The 20,201-nt window shown below is 44.3% G+C and overlaps 1 protein-coding gene across 1 annotated transcript in view; it reads left to right on the top strand.

The window, feature by feature from the left end:
* The window catches only part of igf1ra (insulin-like growth factor 1a receptor), a 235,637-nt gene that overhangs the window by 189,605 nt on the left and 25,831 nt on the right, over nucleotides 1-20,201 (top strand). The window contains exons 10-15 of the mRNA XM_068015541.1: nucleotides 124-401; nucleotides 873-1,015; nucleotides 5,159-5,321; nucleotides 10,088-10,193; nucleotides 12,402-12,472; nucleotides 13,697-13,926. Coding sequence (XP_067871642.1) covers nucleotides 124-401; nucleotides 873-1,015; nucleotides 5,159-5,321; nucleotides 10,088-10,193; nucleotides 12,402-12,472; nucleotides 13,697-13,926 — 991 coding nt within the window. The remainder of the gene's footprint in view (nucleotides 1-123; nucleotides 402-872; nucleotides 1,016-5,158; nucleotides 5,322-10,087; nucleotides 10,194-12,401; nucleotides 12,473-13,696; nucleotides 13,927-20,201) is intronic.

The following is a 20,201-nucleotide window of genomic DNA, read 5'->3' as shown; positions in this document are numbered from 1 at the left end:
TTTGGCTCATGACTTGGCTTATTAGACACTGAATGTTCAATGTTTTCGCTTTATTTTCACTTTCATTTTGCTCTAAAATCTCCCCTTCAAACATCTTATTTAGCTTCATGGTTCTTCCAACAGACCGTTTCGTAAGCGCAGAGACACGTTCGGAATAGCAAATACCACCCTCCCTGTGAATACCACAGTCACATCCGAACTGCACGGGAACAATTCCAATCCGGAGAGGAAGCAAGACTACCCCTTCTACGAGAGTAAAATGTGGTACAAGGACAGGACAGTGATATCGAATCTGCGGCATTTCACCACGTACCGTGTCGACATTCACGCGTGCAACCATGAGGCTCTTAAACTTGGCTGCAGTGTTTCCACATTCGTGTTTGCAAGAACCATGCCAGCAGGTGAGCATGATGATGAGGGTCAGCTAGGATGACGTTCGTTCTTTTTCATCAAGAAAGTTGGGTAAAGGGCTAAGTGCAGGGTGTTGCTAAAGTTGCAAAGAAAAAGTGGTACATCAAGCAATGGGTTGGGTGACGACAAACCGTAAATTATTGAGCAATGGAAGATTGAGTGGGGTGGGGGATTTTTCCACAGTTTTGAGATTCAGGGAAAGAATGCATTTTAGCAGTAGAAGGTGCACTAATTCTTTTTCATGATCAGGAGGAACTGAAAGGAGGAAGTGGGGAATGAAAGAATCAATAGCCTGGGTTCAGGACTGCTTGGGAGTTGGAATGTGAAAATGAGCTGGCAGTGGTACTACCCAAGCAATCATAGAAATCTAGTGGGAGTAGGTTAAGTTCGGGCCCAAAATATGCTAGGAAATTTACAGTATGAGAAATGGAGGATAAAATTATCATTACCCTTGCTTACAGAAAAAGCTGATAATGTACCTGGACCAGTGACATGGGAGCCCGGGGAGGATGATGTCAGCATTTACCTCAAGTGGCCAGAACCATCAAATCCAAATGGGCTGATCCTAATGTACGAAGTGAAGTACAGCCGCGGGGATAGTGAGGTAAGACAGCCTGATTAAGCCTGCACATCAGAAAACAGGAACTGTGTTGCAGCACCAACTCTTGAGGTTTGGCCTCAAAAAGTGAGCCCAGAGAGAATAAATCAAAACATCCATGCTACTGCCCATGAAGGACTGAAGTGAAAAGTACTTAGTCCAGTTCCAGATGATGCCAGTCCCAGGGATGAAAACTTAATCCATCCTGAACCTCAGATGGTTCCTGGGAAGTGACAATGCTATTCATTTCTGCCCTGGCTTGCTTTTGGTCTGCCATCTTTTGGTGTTGCACTTAACTGTTTATCTTTCGCAGTATTGTTCTGTGCCACGCATCTGAATGCACCAAGGTATCTTCCCTGTAGTTACTATATTAAGTCTTATAGATCAGGCAGAAAGGGTAGCAGTCATTCCTGGTATGTGATCGTGAAACTGCCATTGACCAGAGACCCACTTTCCTGCAAGTCACCTCATGTTTATATTCTCTCCAGTCCCTCATGGCTAGTGAATCTTCAAAATTCTCATACTAGAGAAAACCTAGCATTAAATTTTGCAGTAATGTCACTAGCTCAGCTCAGTTTCATATTGTGCAACTATTGGGAATGTCCCTGTAGCACAGCAGTTTACAAGGTTGTGGTTTGGGCACATTATTTGGGTAATGCAGGTAGAACTCACTCATTCTATCATTCCATCAAAACGTAACCTGAGTGAGCTTGATGCAGCGAGTTATCAATTCCAATCTGTGAGTGAGTACAAGCCAAGATTTAAATATTAATTTGTAACAATATAAACTAAGAATCGCATAACTTGAACACACTCCATTTTGATTTGGTCAGCATATTTCCCGTTTGTAGTTTTAATTCTCCTTCCAATTTTCTCCTCCTCCTGAATGTCTTGACTTGCACTGGGGACTGGTGCAGCGAGCATTAATACCTCCCCAAACACCCATTCTTCAACAACAACCAAGCTGTCAGCTAGATGTCTCACTCCTGAGCACTATCTGGTGACCCCTGCGACAAGGTGTGCTTGTTTGATGACTTGTTGGGTCAGGATTTTCACCAGCTTGATTGCTTTGTTAAATTATTTTTATTGTTTTGTTTTGTAGTCCTTAATTCTACAGAATGGAACATTTTCCACTTGTTACATTTTTTTATGTCCAGTTGGGGCTGTTTTCAATAAACCTGAGGAGAATTAAAGGATAATTTGACAGGTGTTTCAAACTACAAAGTGATGGGACAGGATAGATCGAAATAGACTGCTTTCAGTGGTTGAGGAGTTACAAACAGGGGGGACATACTTACAAGATTAAGTGATTTAGGACAGAGAGCAGAAGCTTCTTTACATGCAGCGTTTTGAGACCATGGACACTGTCAGAGTTAATCATTGAATGTCAATATTTAAGAATTGGTTAGATAGCGGGTTGGCAGAAAGGAGAATAAAGGGTTGTGAGAACAGGGCAGCCACATGGTGTTAGGATGAATGCTCATATTGAGAATAATAATCAACACAAACTGATTGGGCTGAACAGCCTGCTTCTGTGTTGCAACTTGTACGTAATTTGGGCACCCAGTATCAGCTTTGAGCATTCCCAGGTCACGTACAGCACAATTGGGCACAGACTTTACACGGTCCTATCATGCACCCAGATTAGGACAGTATAGTACAGTGCAGTTAGATGCAGAGTAAAACTCAGTCTCCACTGTCTTGTCAAGCAACCCTAGGTCAGATGGTTTGACAAAGTGAATTAGAATTAGAATATTACAGCGCAGTACAGGCCCTTCGGCCCTCGATGTTGCGCCGATCATCTGACCTACACTATTCCATTTACATCCATATGTCTATCCAATGACCACTTAAATGCCCTTAAAGTTGGCGAGTCTACTACTGTTGCAGGCAGGGCGTTCCACGCCCCTACTACTCTCTGCGTAAAGAAACTACCTCTGACATCTGTCCTATATCTTTCACCCCTCAACTTAAAGCTATGTCCCCTCGTGTTTGCCATCCTCATCCGAGGAAAAAGACTCTCACTATCCACCCTATCTAACCCTCTGATTATCTTGTATGTCTCTATTAAGTCACCTCTCCTCCTCCTTCTCTCTAACGAAAACAACCCCAAGTCCCTCAGCCTTTCCTCGTAAGACCTTCCTTCCATACCAGGCAACATCCTAGTAAATCTCCTCTGCACCCTTTCCAAAGCTTCGACATCCTTCCTATAATGCGGTGACCAGAACTGCACGCAATACTCCAGGTGCGGCCTCACCAGAGTTTTGTACAGCTGCATCATGACCCCGTGGCTCTGAAACTCGATCCCCCTACTAATAAAGGCTAACACACCATATGCCTTCTTAACAGCCCTATTAACCTGGGTAGCAACTTTCAGGGATTTATGTACCTGGATACCAAGATCTCTCTGCTCATCTACACTACCAAGAATCTTCCCATTAGCCCAGTACTCTGCATTGCTGTTACTCCTTCCAAAGTGAATCACCTCACACTTCTCCGCATTAAACTCCATTTGCCATCTCTCAGCCCAGCTCTGCAGCCTATCTATGTCCCTCTGTACCCTACAACACCCTTCGACACTATCCACAACTCCACCGACCTTCGTGTCATCCGCAAATTTACTAACCCACCCTTCTACACCCTCATCCAGGTCGTTTATAAAAATGACAAACAGCAGTGGCCCCAAAACAGAACCTTGCGGTACACCACTAGTAACTAAACTCCAGGATGAACATTTGCCATCAACCACCACCCTCTGTCTTCTTTTACTTGGTTTAACAAAGCCCCTCAGCAGAATGCCCTTGACTTCAGTGACAGATTATTTATAAATCTCAATCTGTGTGCTGAATCAAACCAGAGAGGACCCACCCTGATGCTTTATCATTGTTTCATGTGTTACATTTAACTTTTTGGAGGTGCCATTGATCTATGTTGCAAAACACACTCATAGTGAATCAGCAGCACATTTTTATACGATGCCCTACATTTTTTCCATTAATGTGAAATGAAGTTGGGCGGGACATAAAATGGGCTGTCGATTGTGTATTGAAAATATGCGTGTTTATCTTTGCCTGTCAAGTCCTACTGTCTCCCACGTGTCAGCTTGGCTCAGGTAAGAGCACTTTTGCCTCTGAGTTAGAAGTTCATGGGTTAAAGTCCCTCTCCAGAGATTTTTCAACATAATCTAGGTTGACACTTCCGTGCAGCACTGATGGAGTGCTACAGTGTCAGTAGTGCCATCTTTTGGATGATATTTTAAACCATGGGCCTCCTTCCTTGCCTGGCCTGGTGAAGGTAATAGATCTCATAGAAAAAGTAGAGCAGGTGGTTTCTTCTTGGCCAACATTCATCCCTCAACCAATGTACCCAAAAGCAGATTAATTGGTTGGTTGTAGAATCTTGCTGTGCAAAAATTGCCCAGTACATAAAAATAGTGACTGCACTTTGAGCTGTTTCATGGGATAAGTGCTGTGGGACATCCTGAAAACATGATCTGATCAATCTTTTTCTTTTAATCTTTCATTTCTATCTATCATTTCTAGCTTTCAGCTGATGGTGTTAAACATTGACCAGAAACTCAATTACTTCGCAGCTTTATTCTACTCTCCAACACTGAGAACAAGCTATCTATAAACATTAGCATCCTTTACTTACAAAAAAAAGAATGCAGTGATCATTGGTATCGTGACTATCTTTCACTTGTCTGAATTCTTCCTCACCCCACCAAGCATAAAGAGAATAATTGGGGCTCCAGACTCCTGACTCAATGGGCTTGGATCTGAGAGTGACCATGGGAGATGGGCAGCATGAGTCCAAACAGTGAGGGTGTATGGACGAAGAGGAGCATGTAGGATAGGGGATTGGAACAAGGGGCAGCTCAGAGTGGTATTTCAACATTGTCGTACTGATTAAAACCAGAAAGGTTGCAACGTAGAACTTGGAGGCCATAGAAGAGCCTCCAACAGATGGCAAGACATTGATTATTCTTGAGATTTCTCAATGGTGCACAGTTGTAAGTGTAAGGCTCCTGTATATTGCTTTTAATTTGATTATGTTGTGTTTCTGTCCCAAGTTAGTTGTATCTAGATACTGTGCTCTGTCCTATATCCAGGCCATTCTTGCACTGCTTTCTGTTTTTGTGCTCTACAGGTGCAGCAAGAATGTGTTTCCAGGCAGCAGTACAAGCTGCACGATGGTGGCTATAAACTGGATCGACTAAGCCCTGGAAATTACACTGCAGAGGTGCGAGCCACCTCGCTGTCTGGGAATGGCTCTTGGACTGATTCAGTGATGTTCTACATAAAGGCAAAACGTAAGTCAAGAGCAACCTTTTCGTAAAAGAGCTTCCACTTCAATAGCGCCTCATTGCATTTACCCACCATCCCAAAGAACTTCAGGTCCAGTGAATTGCTTTTGAAGTTACATGAGTAAACATTGAAGTCAGTTGTGCACAGATGAAACAAGATGAATGAGGGAGGCATGTTAACCAGTGCCCTGGAAGAGCTCTGCTGCTCTTCATATACCTACCTCACATGGACTGCAGAAGGCAGCTCACCACCAACTTCTCAAGGGCAATTAGGGATGGGCAATAAATGCTGGCCTAGCCAGTGACGCCCACTTCCCATGAATGAATAAAAAAAAATATATAGCTCTATGAAGTCTCCAACATCCCCCACCTAAGCAACAGAACAGGCAAATGGGGCCTTGGTTTAACATTTTGAATAGAAGACAGTTACTCTTATGTTTCCCTCGTTTTTCTCTCCTAGTTGTGCCCTGAGAGAGCCTCCCTCAGTACTGCACTGAAGTATCAGTTTAGATTATGTGTTGATACTTTAGGTCTTTAACCCACAACCTTCTGACTCAGCAGTGAGAATGCTGCCCATTGAGTCACATTGAAATTCCAGGGGTATGAAGGCTGGATGAGTACCTCCTTTATTTAATGTTTGTATCTTCAGTGGCTTCACTGTCCAATGTTGACTACTATTTTATGGAAGACTGCAATTGATTTGAATCCAGTCCAGACTGATAGCATCAAAGTCTCTTTTGTCCTATGTGAAGTCAGTTCAGGCAGTCTGGATCCAGTTCCCAGTGAACCTACAAATAAAACTGTCCTTAATTGGTCATCTCACTCAGAGGGATGGAGTGAACCTTAGGCTTAGTGGTTGCATTTCTGCTTCTGAGTCACGCCCCCCACCACCCCCCCACCCCCAACCCAGACAGTCCCAGCTCTAAATTCTTGTTGACGTCCAGCGGGCTGCAGGTGACCCTGACTTCTCTTCATTGTGTAGCTTGTGAGAGCTTATAAAACCCTCCCACCAGCTAGGATAATCGGCTGGTCTATAGATGGTTGCAGCCATGCAAGGAGCTTTTACGTTGCAGCCTGTCAGGTGGTTGTTCGGCCTGCAAATCCTTCTGCAACTTCCCCAAGAGTGGAGCATGGATGTATGAAAGCTACAACTCCGAGAGATAATTGTATTGGCCTTGCTTCTCAACTGAAATGTTACTTCAGCGCAGAGAAGTCAAACCTTCACATCTGAACGATGGATTTGCTCCATGCTATGGGCGAGGGGGAATACTCAAACAGTTAAACTTTCTGCGGCTGAGCAGGTTCTTGTGAGACTGCAGTTTTCTTGTCTCCTTCTGCTGGGTACAGTTCCATGAGTGCCAGCAGCCCTTCTGTGCATTGCCCAAAGCCAAGGCAGCAAGTGTCAGCTGACTGTTTGAGCACTTGGTGTTGCAGCCGACCTTGGTCTTACCCATACACTCTGCCAAACAAAGGGCTATCAGCATCCCAACCATTATCCTGAGCACTCCGTTCTGATGAAGGGTCACTGACCTGAAACATTAACTCTGCTTCTCTCCACAGATGCTGCCAGACCTGCTGAGTATTTCCAGCATTTCTTGTTTTTATTCCTGAGCATTCAGCTAGCTGGCCACAGGCAAGGTTACTGAATATTTTTGACCACCAGTATACCAAGGAAGCTGAAATTCCATTTTCAACTGGGCCATTCAGCAGTGATGTCAGGAAGCATTTGTTCACACAAGGAATCATGGAAATTTGGAACACTGCCCTCAAAATGCTATTGAGGCTGTGGGTGGTCAGTTGAAAATTTCAGGGCTGAGATTGATAGATTTTTGTTGGGCAAGAGTATTAAAGGTTACGTAACCAAGACTAAAGGCCTGCTCGGGTCTGCAGATGAGACCCGACCCAAGCCCGACAGAATCCCATCCGATGCCGAACCTGACCCGGCCCGAGTCCTTCCATTTTTTCCCGCGCCCGACCCGACCTTCAGTTAACTTACCTTCTGTTTTTCACTTTGTTCCTTACCTGCACAAGCTTAAAATAACTGTAACAAAACCACCTTTAACGTCCAAGAAGTAAATTAATATTAGAGTCACTTACCTGGGGTTGTGAGAGAGCATGTCCGATCCGGCCCAACCCGAGCCCGAATGCTGGACCCAGAAGTGCGACCCGACCTGACCCGAACCCGACACATATCGTCGGGTCGGGTAGCAGGCCTTTAACCAAGACCGGTAGATGGAGTTAAGATGCAGATCAACCAGGATCTAATTGCATGGCAGAGTAGGCTTGAGGGGCTGAATGGCCTACTTCCATTACTAGCTGGGCTAATGTGGAACTTTTTGTAAGAAGATTGTTTAAGCCATAACCACATCAGTTTCCCCATTTACGCCATGAATCATATGCTGCACACTCTGGTTTGTTGTAGTTACTGTTTGTGTTGTATCTTGGCTCAGAGCACGCGAATGTCACCAATCTCTCACAATATCGGATTACACTTTGATGCATGTGGTGTGGAGCCGGGAGGCTGAGGGAGAATAGGGAGCCCCAGTGGGGCTGTTTACACAAGCCCGGATAGATCCGTGTGCGTCACTTAGTTTTACTGGCTGTTGAAGGTGGAATCTTTTACTCCAGCTTTGATATTGAAAAGTAAACGTGCTCCATTTCTGATCTAAAAAGAGCTTGATATTCAGGGAAAAAAACAATTGAAGCTATAGAACAAATTTTAGATTTAGTGCAGTGCAAGAAATTGTACCACAGCTGGAGTAAAGTGAGGCCTCTTTCGGCCCAGCTATTTATCACTTTGGTGATTGCTGTAATTTCTCTTTTGACTCCCAGAGTGCGTGTTTACTGTTGGTAGGCTGAAATAGTGAAAACATAGGCTAGAGGCCAACAGGTCTGAGAGCCAGTCTGTGCTGAGATAGCTGGGCTCATCCAGAGCTGCAGTTGGTGCTCAATTGGCTCCCTAGACCCAGGGTTAGGGAGGGAATAATCAACCAGGCTCCCTGCCCCATTGCTTTCTAGGCCCACCTGCTGGAAGCTGTCGTCATTCGTTCTCTGATGGCGAAGTCATCGACTAGAACATAATTTATTTCACCTCTAAATTGAGTGAGGCAACTGGCTCGACTGTGCTGCCCTTCACAATTGAATAGCCTGCCACATGACAAATGGCCACTTAGGCTAGAAAACAGAGGGCTGCTGGAATCTACTCCATCAAGGGGTTCAGTGCTGTTAGCATAGGTTGTGATTGCTGTCATAGAATACAGTAATTGGTTGTGTTAGAGTTGAAATCCAGAGACCTGGGCTAATAATCCAGAGAACATGAGTTCTATCCTACCATGCCAGTTTGAGAATTCGAATGCAGTTTTAAAAACAAAGTCTGGAAATAAAGAAAAGCACTGGTATCAGTGAACATGACTGTGAAGTTTTCGGGTTATCGTAAAAACCCAACTGATGTCTTGTTTGTCTTACCCCATCTAAATGTCCTTTAGGGAAGGAAGTCTGCTGTCTTTACCCAGTCTAGGGCTTTATGTGACTCCAGTCCTACACTTATCTGGCTGACTTTAAACTGCCCTCTGAAATGGCCTAGCAAGCAACACAGTTGTATCAAAACAGGGCACCTAGGGATGGGAAGTAGATACCAGCCATACCAACAATGCCCACATCCTGAGAATCTTTTTTAAAATCCTCCCCTCATGGGCTATTTAACCATAAGCATTCACTCCTGAGGCTCTTGCACAAAGGGTGGCAAGTTATGAGTGGTTACCCTGTGGAACCTTGCCCTAGCACAGATTAGTGCCCTGGGAGAGGAGGGGAATGTAATGACACAATGAGGTGGTGCTCACACTTGCTGTGCATCAGGTACAGTGGTGTGGGGGGGCTGAAAATTGACATCCAAATCATCTAGTGCTCTTCTGTGCAGATGTTTCCAAAATATTGTGAACCGGTTACTACAGGAGTAAACAAAGTACAGGAGCAGAAAGTGTGATTCATGTCCCCTGAAGGAGAGCTTTTGTGGCTGTTAGCCCATGCGTGCTCGGTGGGAGCTTGGCTATAATCCTGCTTGAAAGAATGTTGAGCTCCGATTATATCATTAATGTACAAACCGTTAAAGGGCTCACTTGTCTCAGTCATGCACTGTGGTCACAAGAAGTCGAAATTAAAGATAGTTGTTTAAATGGGGGCCAAAAGCATTTCACATAAATGCGTTGTGTTTATAGTATCTTGGGATGTATTCTTAAGTCCTCCTTTTGATTCCTGCTGTGACAGTACTAATTAACCCAAGTTTTAATTATGCAATTTTATCATTTCTCAGCTGGGTAAAGTCCTAGATGAATATGTTAAAAGTATGAGGTTCTATTTTCTAGGGCAGGTGATGTTCCTTTAATATTATTGAAGGTCTTGTTGAAGACCACCAAAGCCCACAACAACATTGGAAAAAGAGATGAAGTAAATGACATAAGTAGTGGTTAGTTGAAATCAAGGGTATTAAAAGCCCTTCGATTGTAGGTGGGTGGGAAGACTGAGGGAGGAGAGAAATTCTGCAGTGTTCAGATAATGTGAGTAAATGAGTTGGAGCTGCAGGTGGTCGGCTGAGCCTTGAATTCAACATGGAGAGCAGGGAGTACTGATGTTGCTTGAATATCCTAGGAAAGCCTGAAGTCCTGCCAGGCAATAGCTGCTTATCTATGATCATTTGTGTCATGGGTTGAAGAGGAATAAAGACTAAAAAGCAAACCCAGAAACCTTAATACTTTGTCTTCAATCTGTCTCAACAGCACCTGGACCTGATAATCTCATGCAGTTGATCATTGCTTTGCCCATCGCATTAATGCTGGTGATAATTGGTCTGGTGTTAACGCTGTACTTCTTCAACAAGAAACGGTAAGGCCACTGTTATTAACTTACCAAATACAGATAATGTGTTCCATGATCCCCGACCAAATCTTTATTGCACATCAGATCTACCTTTAGTGTTGGGTAAATATGCCCAGGTTTTCCTGCTGCGTTGTCTTAGTTCTGCCACAGAGTTGTTTTTGTATTGATCTGTCACCTAATTTCCTTGCCCATCGTCAGTGCTATATGTTTATAGAAAGGAAGTATTAGTATTGTTATGAGTGCCTCCATTTTTTTAAGTTATGAGGATTTGTGTTTTAAAACTGAAAAAAAGGTTCCATAGATGCTGGAACTTTGTTTTCTTTTAAAAAGAGGTCATCAGAAGGTCATGCTTGCTGAAGTCTTGGAGTGGGGCTTGCTTCAAAGACAAGAATAGTACTAACGGTTAACTTATTCTAACCTTCTGAAAACCATATCTTCTGGGACAATGAGACATGGATAAAGGCTTGCATTCAGCTGCATTGTTAACAGTTTTTGATTCTCAGTTGTGTTTAGCATGTTCAATTGTCCTGATGCAATTGGATATTAAATATTTTTACTTGCCATTTCTTTATACACACTGCATTAATCATGATGTAAATTTTGCTTAATTCATTAGCTAACACTGTAATGGCCACACCTTCACCACAAGGAGTGCAGAGGTTCAGGGAGGGAGGGTCTCCACCACTTCAAGACAACTAGACATTGCTGTTTGTAGGAATTTGCTGTGTGCCAATTGGCTGCCGTTTGTCAATCCCAACAAAGGGGGTCATGGCGGGATTGGGGGTGGCGCTGGAAAATGCCTCTGGGAGAGGCCCACCACTCATCCCGATGCCGAGAGGGCCCAGACAATATTGCCAGCAGCAGTGCGGCCTCGTGGCGGCCCCCCATCACTCGAGAACCGGAGTCTTATTTAAATATTTAAATTAATTTAAATCATTGAATTAATTACATTTACGTTCCCGCCATCTGTCCCGGTCCGATATTCGTGCCGGCGGCCGGCACTCCCGCGCTTCACATCCTGTCCGGGAACTGAGGCTTAACACTGGTGGGAGGGGGAAGGACGTAAGTATCTCAGTGCAGGAGTGGGCGGAGCAGGGTCAAACTAATATCATTGGTGTAGGCTATGGTGGAATATACCCTATATAAAGGGTATAAAGTTTATGTACTTTGGTTGGGAGGAAGGGCAGGTGGGAAAGGGAAATGTTTTGGGGTGGGTGGGAGGGGTGAGGAAAGAGGGTAAGAAATTAATTTTATGGTTATTGGGAGGGGTGGTGGGAGAGGGGCAGAATAAATGCATTTAATTTTTCTTTAAATATGTAAATTGAAAGTTAGGACTCGAAGACCTTTAAAAATGGCTTCAGTGCCTGCGCACAGACAGCTGACGCCATTGCCGGGGATGGACAGCCCACCCCCTCCATGTCATCGGGGGGTGGGAGGTGGCGGTCTGCCCCAGCTATTTAAATGAGCTACTGCACTTAATATCGCGGTGGCTTCGTAATGTGCAGACCACCATTGTTTTTGTAAATCTCAGCCCAGTGACTGCACTTTGACAGAAAAAAACCGTAATTCAATGGGATGTCCCAGTGCTATATCAATGTAAGATTTCTCTTTCTCTTTCTTGAATGTCCTAGAGACACTTTACATCCAAATTATTACCTTTTGAAGTGCAGTCACTGTCATGTAGGCAAACACGACAGCCATTTTTCACGCAACATGATCCCACAAACAATAGTAAGTTGAATGAACAGTTGATGTATTCTGATATGGGCTGGGACAGGAATGGATATCAGCAGTTTATCATTTTAACATATACCACAGGAGTTAATAGCGTTCGTAGTTAAAGGTGGCCGTTAGTGCTCGTGGAATAACTTTCATATCTTACTGATATGTAGCTTATTCAAAGGGAATTTATGTTCTACTTGGGCTCCTGGGGCAGTGACATTCTGAAAATGACCTGGGATCTCCAGACACCACTCTTTCCTATTAACTAACTAGTGTCACTGTTCTTAATCAAGGTCTATTTAAGGCCAGCAAATTTCATAGATAATGGGGAAGGAATCCCACGCCAAGGGTTTAGTTTTAAGTGAAGAATCTCTTGTTGGGTCTATCACATTAATGAATGTAATTGACAGCAGCCTTTCAGTATAAAAATGCTTGAGTTAGTGATCTATGGCTGAGGGTTTCTTTTTATTTTATCATTTCTTTCTTGTGCAGAAATAATGACAGACTTCCAAATGGAGTCCTGTACGCATCTGTGAATCCAGAGTATTTCAGCGCTGCCGACAGTGAGTATTGAGTGAAATCCAAAATTAAACTCTTCACCATGTCTGGGGGGTGACGGAGGGGAAGATGGTAGGGAAGGGGAGGGTTTAGTGGATGGGGAAGGAGTTGGTGGGTGGGTAAGTGGCTGGGAGGATGAGAGAAATGGATGCAAGGGAACGGGAGTAATCTATTTGGCCCGTTGAGCCTGATACTCCATTTTGTTAACCATATCAGTTTTGATTTCAGTTTCCTGTGCTTCCCCCCTATCCTGTGACATGATGAGCCTTTTAAACACCTGAATTAATTCTGCATCATCTTGGGCAGTGTACATTGATGTCCTTTATATGTTGTAGTGCCCAAACCTTAATTTGAAATATATTTTGGAAAGGATAAAAAGCCCTCTATGAAGTGTATAGGAAAGCCAAGAGAAAGTCTACATTGGTTCATTCAGTATTTCTCCAAGTAGAGAAGGTTAAGGGAAGTATTAATAGAGGTATTCAAAATTCTGAGGTGTCTGGATTGAGTAGATAGGGGAGACTGTTTCCACTGGCAGGAGGGTTGGTAACCATATGAAAGAGATTTAGGATAATTAACAAAAGAATCAGAAGAGAGATGAGAATTTTTCTTTTATATGCAGCAAATTGAAATCTGGAATATGCTGCCTGAAAGGGCAGTGGAAGCAGATTAATGGAGGTGGTGATGTCACTGGGCTAGTAATCCAGAGGTTTAGGCTAATGCTGTGGGAACATGGGTTTGAATCCCACCATGGCAGATGGTGAAATTTTAATCCAATTAGTAAAAATGATGACCATGAAACCATTGTAGATTGTTGTAAAAACCCATCTGGTTCGCTAATGTCCTTTAGGGAGCAGCAAATGGCGTAGCAAGCCACTCAGTTAAGGGCAATTATGGAAAGGCAATAAATGCTGGCCATGAACAAATAAATTTTAAAAAATTAAAAAAGATTCAATAGTAATTTTCAAAAGGGTAAATACTGAAAATTTGAGAGCTATGGGGGTAGAGCAGAAAAGTGGACTAATTGGATAGCTCTTTAAAAGAGCTTGTACAGGCACGATGGACTGAAAGGCCTCTTTCTGTGTTGTGTGATTCTATGGTTCAGTAATCCCCAAGTTGCTGCTGTTTCCTCTTCCCCCACCCCTGCCCCATTCCCCCCAACAATTAACCAGAAGCTTTGTCATTTCCTTGTTTTCACTGACTTGAGTGAGGTATCTTGTTATTTATTACAGTGTATGTACCGGATGAGTGGGAGGTCCCACGCGAGAAGATCACCATGAGCCGCGAGTTGGGCCAAGGATCCTTTGGGATGGTGTATGAGGGTATTGCTAAGGGCGTGGTGAAAGGGGATCCTGAGACAAGAGTGGCCATCAAAACAGTGAACGAGTCTGCCAGCATGCGCGAACGCATAGAGTTCCTGAACGAGGCGTCGGTGATGAAAGAGTTTAATTGTCATCATGTGGTACGTGAAATGAGAGGGAGAGATTCAGTTCCCAGTGAGTTGGAGTATCGTTTCCCTAATGAACCTTGTTGGGTTCTAGGTAATTGAATGACTTTAGTGGCAGACGACTCTAGACTTGGATTTTGTCAGGAGAAAGGATTTTAATCTATACAATAACTTAAAAGCAAAATACTGCAGATGCTGGAAATCTGAAATAAAAACAGAAAGCGCTGGAAATACTCAGCAGGTCAGGCAGCATCTGTGGAGAGAGAAGCAGAGTTAATATTTCAGGTCTGTGACCTTTCATCAGAACTGGTAAAGGTTGGAAAGGAATTGGGTTTTAAGCAAGTGAAGTGCAGGGGAGGGTGTAGGAGTTGGTGGGGAAGAGAACAAAAGGGAAGGTGTGTGATAGGGCAGAGGGCAGGAGAGATTAAATAACAAAGCTGTCCTGGGACAAAGGCAAAGAAAGTGTTAATGCTTGTGAAAGACAGAGCATTCGTCCAGAGAGAGAGTTAATGGCAGAATAAGGAGCAGCTCTGTCTACATGAAAAACAGGCACATGGTTAAAAAATAAAATAAAATTTTTTAAAAAAACTTTTTTTTAAAAGACCGGTCATCCTCTGAAATTATTGAACTCCATGTTCAGTCCGCAAGGCTATAGAGTGCCTAATTGAAAGATCAGGTGCTGCGCCTCGAGCTTGCGTTACAGGTCTGTCACTATATAACACTGGTGTACCATACTGGCCTGTCGGAAGACCTTACACAAATCAACGATTCTCGGAAGACCGCCATCATTAACAACGAGCTCAGTAGATTCAATGTGGACATTGCAGCACTTCAGGAGACTCGCCTCCCCGCGAGTGGCTCTCTAGCAGAGCAAGACTACACCTTCTTCTGGCAGGGCAGGGATCCTGAAGAACCAAGACAGCATGGAGTGGGCTTCGCCATCAGAAACTCCTTGCTCAGCATGATAGAGCCTCCCTCAAATGGCTCGGAACGCATACTGTCCATCCGACTGCTCACCACCTCTGGTCCAGTACACCTACTCAGCATCTATGCTCCAACACTCTGCTCCGCACCTGAAGCTAAAGACCAGTTCTATGAACAACTCCATAACATCATTAGCAGCATCCCCAACACCGAACACCTATTCCTGCTGGGGGACTTTAATGCCAGGGTTGGGGCCGACCATGACTCATGGCCCTCCTGCCTTGGGCGCTATGGCGTTGGAAGGATGAATGAGAACGGGCAGAGACTGCTTGAGTTGTGTACCTATCATAACCTCTGCATCACCAACTCGTTCTTTCACACTAAACCCTGTCACCAGGTTTCATGGAGGCACCCAAGATCACGTCGTTGGCACCAGCTAGACCTCATTGTCACAAGGCGAGCCGCCTTAAACAGTGTTCAAATCACACGCAGCTTCCACAGTGCGGACTGCGACACCGACCACTCCCTGGTGTGCAGCAAGGTTAGACTCAGACCAAAGAAGTTGCATCATTCCAAGCAGAAGGGCCACCCGCGCATCAACACGAGCAGAATTTCTCACCCACAGCTGTTACAAAAATTTCTAAATTCACTTGTAACAGCCCTTCAAAACACTCCCACAGGGGATGCTGAGACCAAGTGGGCCCACATCAGAGACACCATCTATGAGTCAGCTTTGACCACCTACGGCAAAAGTGCGAAGAGAAATGCAGACTGGTTTCAATCTCATAATGTAGAGCTGGAACCTGTCATAGCCGCTAAGCGCATTGCACTTTTGAACTACAAGAAAGCCCCCAGCGATTTAACATCCGCAGCACTTAAAGCAGCCAGAAGTACTGCACAAAGAACAGCTAGGCGTTGCGCAAACGACTACTGGCAACACCTATGCAGTCATATTCAGCTGGCCTCAGACACCGGAAACATCAGAGGAATGTATGATGGCATGAAGAGAGCTCTTGGGCCAACCATCAAGAAGATCACCCCCCTCAAATCTAAATCGGGGGACATAATCACTGACCAACGCAAACAGATGGACCGCTGGGTTGAGCACTACCTAGAACTGTACTCCAGGGAGAATGCTGTCACTGAGACTGCCCTCAATGCAGCCCAGCCTCTACCAGTCATGGATGAGCTGGACATACAGCCAACCAAATCGGAACTCAGTGATGCCATTGATTCCCTAGCCAGCGGAAAAGCCCCTGGGAAGGACAGCATTACCCCTGAAATAATCAAGAGTGCCAAGCCTGCTATACTCTCAGCACTACATGAACTGCTATGCCTGTGCTGGGACGAGGGAGCAGTACCCCAGGACATGCGCGATGCCAACATCATCACCCTCTATAAAAACAAAGGTGACCGCGGTGACTGCAACAACTACCGTGGAATCTCCCTGCTCAGCATAGTGGGGAAAGTCTTTGCTCGAGTCGCTCTGAACAGGCTCCAGAAGCTGGCCGAGCGCGTCTACCCTGAGGCACAGTGTGGCTTTCGTGCAGAGAGATCGACTATTGACATGCTGTTCTCCCTTCGTCAGATACAGGAGAAATGCCGTGAACAACAGATGCCCCTCTACATTGCTTTCATTGATCTCACCAAAGCCTTTGACCTCGTCAGCAGACGTGGTCTCTTCAGACTACTAGAAAAGATCGGATGTCCACCAAAGCTACTAAGTATCATCACCTCATTCCATGACAATATGAAAGGCACAATTCAACATGGTGGCTCCTCATCAGAGCCCTTTCCTATCCTGAGTGGTGTGAAACAGGGCTGTGTTCTCGCACCCACACTTTTTGGGATTTTCTTCTCCCTGCTGCTTTCACATGCGTTCAAATCCTCTGAAGAAGGAATTTTCCTCCACACAAGATCAGGGGGCAGGTTGTTCAACCTTGCCCGTCTAAGAGCGAAGTCCAAAGTACGGAAAGTCCTCATCAGAGAACTCCTCTTTGCTGACGATGCTGCTTTAACATCTCACACTGAAGAATGCCTGCAGAGTCTCATCGACAGGTTTGCGTCTGCCTGCAATGAATTTGGCCTAACCATCAGCCTCAAGAAAACGAACATCATGGGGCAGGATGTCAGAAATGCTCCATCCATCAATATTGGCGACCACGCTCTGGAAGTGGTTCAAGAGTTCACCTACCTAGGCTCAACTATCACCAGTAACCTGTCTCTAGATGCAGAAATCAACAAGCGCATGGGTAAGGCTTCCACTGCTATGTCCAGACTGGCCAAGAGAGTGTGGGAAAATGGCGCACTGACACGGAACACAAAAGTCCGAGTGTATCAGGCCTGTGTCCTCAGTACCTTGCTCTACGGCAGCGAGGCCTGGACAACGTATGCCAGCCAAGAGCGACGTCTCAATTCATTCCATCTTCGCTGCCTTCGGAGAATACTTGGCATCAGGTGGCAGGACTATATCTCCAACACAGAAGTCCTTGAAGCGGCCAACACCCCCAGCTTATACACACTACTGAGTCAGCGGCGCTTGAGATGGCTTGGCCATGTGAGCCGCATGGAAGATGGCAGGATCCCCAAAGACACATTGTACAGCGAGCTCGCCACTGGTATCAGACCCACCGGCCGTCCATGTCTCCGTTATAAAGACGTCTGCAAACGCGACATGAAATCGTGTGACATTGATCACAAGTCGTGGGAGTCAGTTGCCAGCATTCGCCAGAGCTGGCGGGCAGCCATAAAGACAGGGCTAAATTGTGGCGAGTCGAAGAGACTTAGTAGTTGGCAGGAAAAAAGACAGAGGCGCAAGGGGAGAGCCAACTGTGCAACAGCCCCAACAAACAAATTTCTCTGCAGCACCTGTGGAAGAGCCTGTCACTCCAGAATTGGCCTTTATAGCCACTCCAGGCGCTGCTTCACAAACCACTGACCACCTCCAGGCGCTTATCCATTGTCTCTCGAGATAAGGAGGCCCAAAAGAAAGAAAAGAAAGAAACCATACTGGTCGGTACAGGTCTGCCCCTATATAACATTGGTGTACTGTATTTGTCGGTACAGGTCGGTCACAATATAACGCTGGTGTACCGTACTAGTTGGTGTAGGTCTGTCACTATATAACACTCGGGTACAGTACTGGTGGGTACTCCATTATCTGTCAAGTATCAATCTGTGTCTTAACAGCAGCTATCATTTCTTACCTTTAAAATCTCCACCCTTAGTCCTCCTTCATTTGTTAGCAGGTGAGTGACTTGTTATTGCCCAGATCTTCTCCAATGTTGACATTTTCACTACCTGCGGGACTTTAGTTGTGCAGAAACTGGTAGATAAATTGGCGTGCTACCTATTGGTAATTCTGGTGTTGCTGTCTCCTCTGCCCTCAAATGGGACTCTTGAATATGTTCCCAACACTGATCTAGTTTCCAAAAAACATGGTAAACTTTTATAACAAGCACCTTTATTCTTGGGTTTTATAGATAATTTATAGGATTTGGACACTGTGCCTATTACTGTATTCAAACGACATTCAAAATAAACAAGGTAATACCAAAAGCAGGGTAGTTTTGAGCTCTCCTGGGTCAGGAGAGAGAAGAGTCTGCAGTGGAGTTTACTTCTTTTGGTAAAACAAGGTCATAAATGCAATACTGTTTTTGAGTATACTTGTGGAAAGTTCTTGTGGTCAGCTTGGCTCAGTTGATAGCACAGGTATGTTTGAGTCCGATGGTTGTGGTTCAAGTCCCACTCTATACTGGCACTGCAGTACCATGCTGAGGGAGTACTGTGCAATCGGATGAGAGATTAAGCCTGAGAGATTTAATGAGAGATTAAACAGACTTTGTCCGTTCAGGTGTGTGTTAAAATCAAATGGCATTTTTGAGAGAGCAGGAAATCCTCCTGGTGTCTTGGGCCAACATTCCACCCTTAACCAACACCACCAGAAGCAGGTTCATCTCTGTTATTTATGGGACCTCACTGCATTTAGAATGTTGTGCTAGGCTATAAAGGAGTCACTACATTCAACAACAACAAATACTTGCATTAATATCGTGCCTTTAACATAGGAAAACATCCCAAGGCGTTTAAAATAATTCACTGCATTGGAGGTACTTAGAGATTTTTTTTAGAGATGTGATGAGGCGCTATATAAATACAGGCCTTTCGTTTGATGGAAAGGCTTCAGAGGCATGGAAGTCAAAAGCTGATAAGTACTCCGTACTTTATTAATCGTTTAGTGGTAAGAGTGGTAACAGATACATTTCAACAAGAAAGAAAAATTCCAAGGGTCTGACCCGCCATCCATGGTTAACTAAAACAGTTAAAGATAGTATCAAACTTAAAGAAAATGCCAATATTTGTGCAAATTTTGGGAGGCAGGTCAGAAGATTGGACAGAATATAAAAAACAGCAAAGAATGACGAAAAGATTGATAAGGAAGGTAAAATTAGAGTACGAGAGAAAGCCAGCTAGAAATATAAAGACAGATAGTAAAAGTTTCTGTAGATATTTAAAAAAGAGAAGAGTTAACAAAGTGAGCGTTGGTCCTATAGAAAGTGAGTCTGGGGAATTAATAATGGATAATAAGGAGATGGCAGATGAATTGAACAGATATTTTGCATCGGTCTTCAGTATAGAGGATACAAATAACATCCCAGTATTAGCTGTAAGTCAGGAAATGGAAAGGAGGGAGGAACTCAAATAAGTTACAATCATCAGGGAAGTGGTACTGAACAAATTGTTGGAGCTGATCGCTGACATGTCCCTGGGTCCTGATGGACTTCATCCTAGGGTTTTAAAAGAAGTGGCTAATGAGATAGGTGCTGCAGTAGTTTTAATTTTCCAAAATTCCCTAGATTCGGGGAAGGTCCTGTTAGATTGGAAATTAGCAAATGTAACTCCTTTATTCAAAAAGGGAAGGAGACAGAAAGCAGGAAACTACAGGCCAGTTAGCTTAACATCTGTCATAGGGAAAATGTTAGAAGCTATTAAAGATGTTATAGCAGGGCATTTAGAAAAATTCAAGGTAATCAGGCAGAGTCAACATGGTTTTGTGAAAGGGAAATCATGTTTAACCAATTTATTCGAGTTCTTTGAGGGAGTTATATGTGCTGTGGATAAAGGGGAACCGGTGGATGTACTATACTTAGATTTCCAGAAGGCATTTGATAAGGTGCCACATCAAAGGTTATTGCAGAAAATAAAAGCTCATGGTGTAGAGGGTAACATATTGGCATGGATAGAAGATTGGCTAGCTAACAGGAAACAAAGAGTAGGCATAAATGGGTCATTTTCTGGTTGGCAAGATGTAATGAGTGGTGTGCCACAGGGATCTGTGCTGGGGCCTCAACTTTTTACAATTTATA

Source organism: Heterodontus francisci, chromosome 35, assembly GCF_036365525.1.
Source record: "Heterodontus francisci isolate sHetFra1 chromosome 35, sHetFra1.hap1, whole genome shotgun sequence".
NCBI classification, from domain to species: Eukaryota; Metazoa; Chordata; class Chondrichthyes; order Heterodontiformes; family Heterodontidae; genus Heterodontus; species Heterodontus francisci.
Note: the sequence above shows the minus strand (reverse complement) of the source record. Positions and strands in the feature narration are given on the sequence as shown.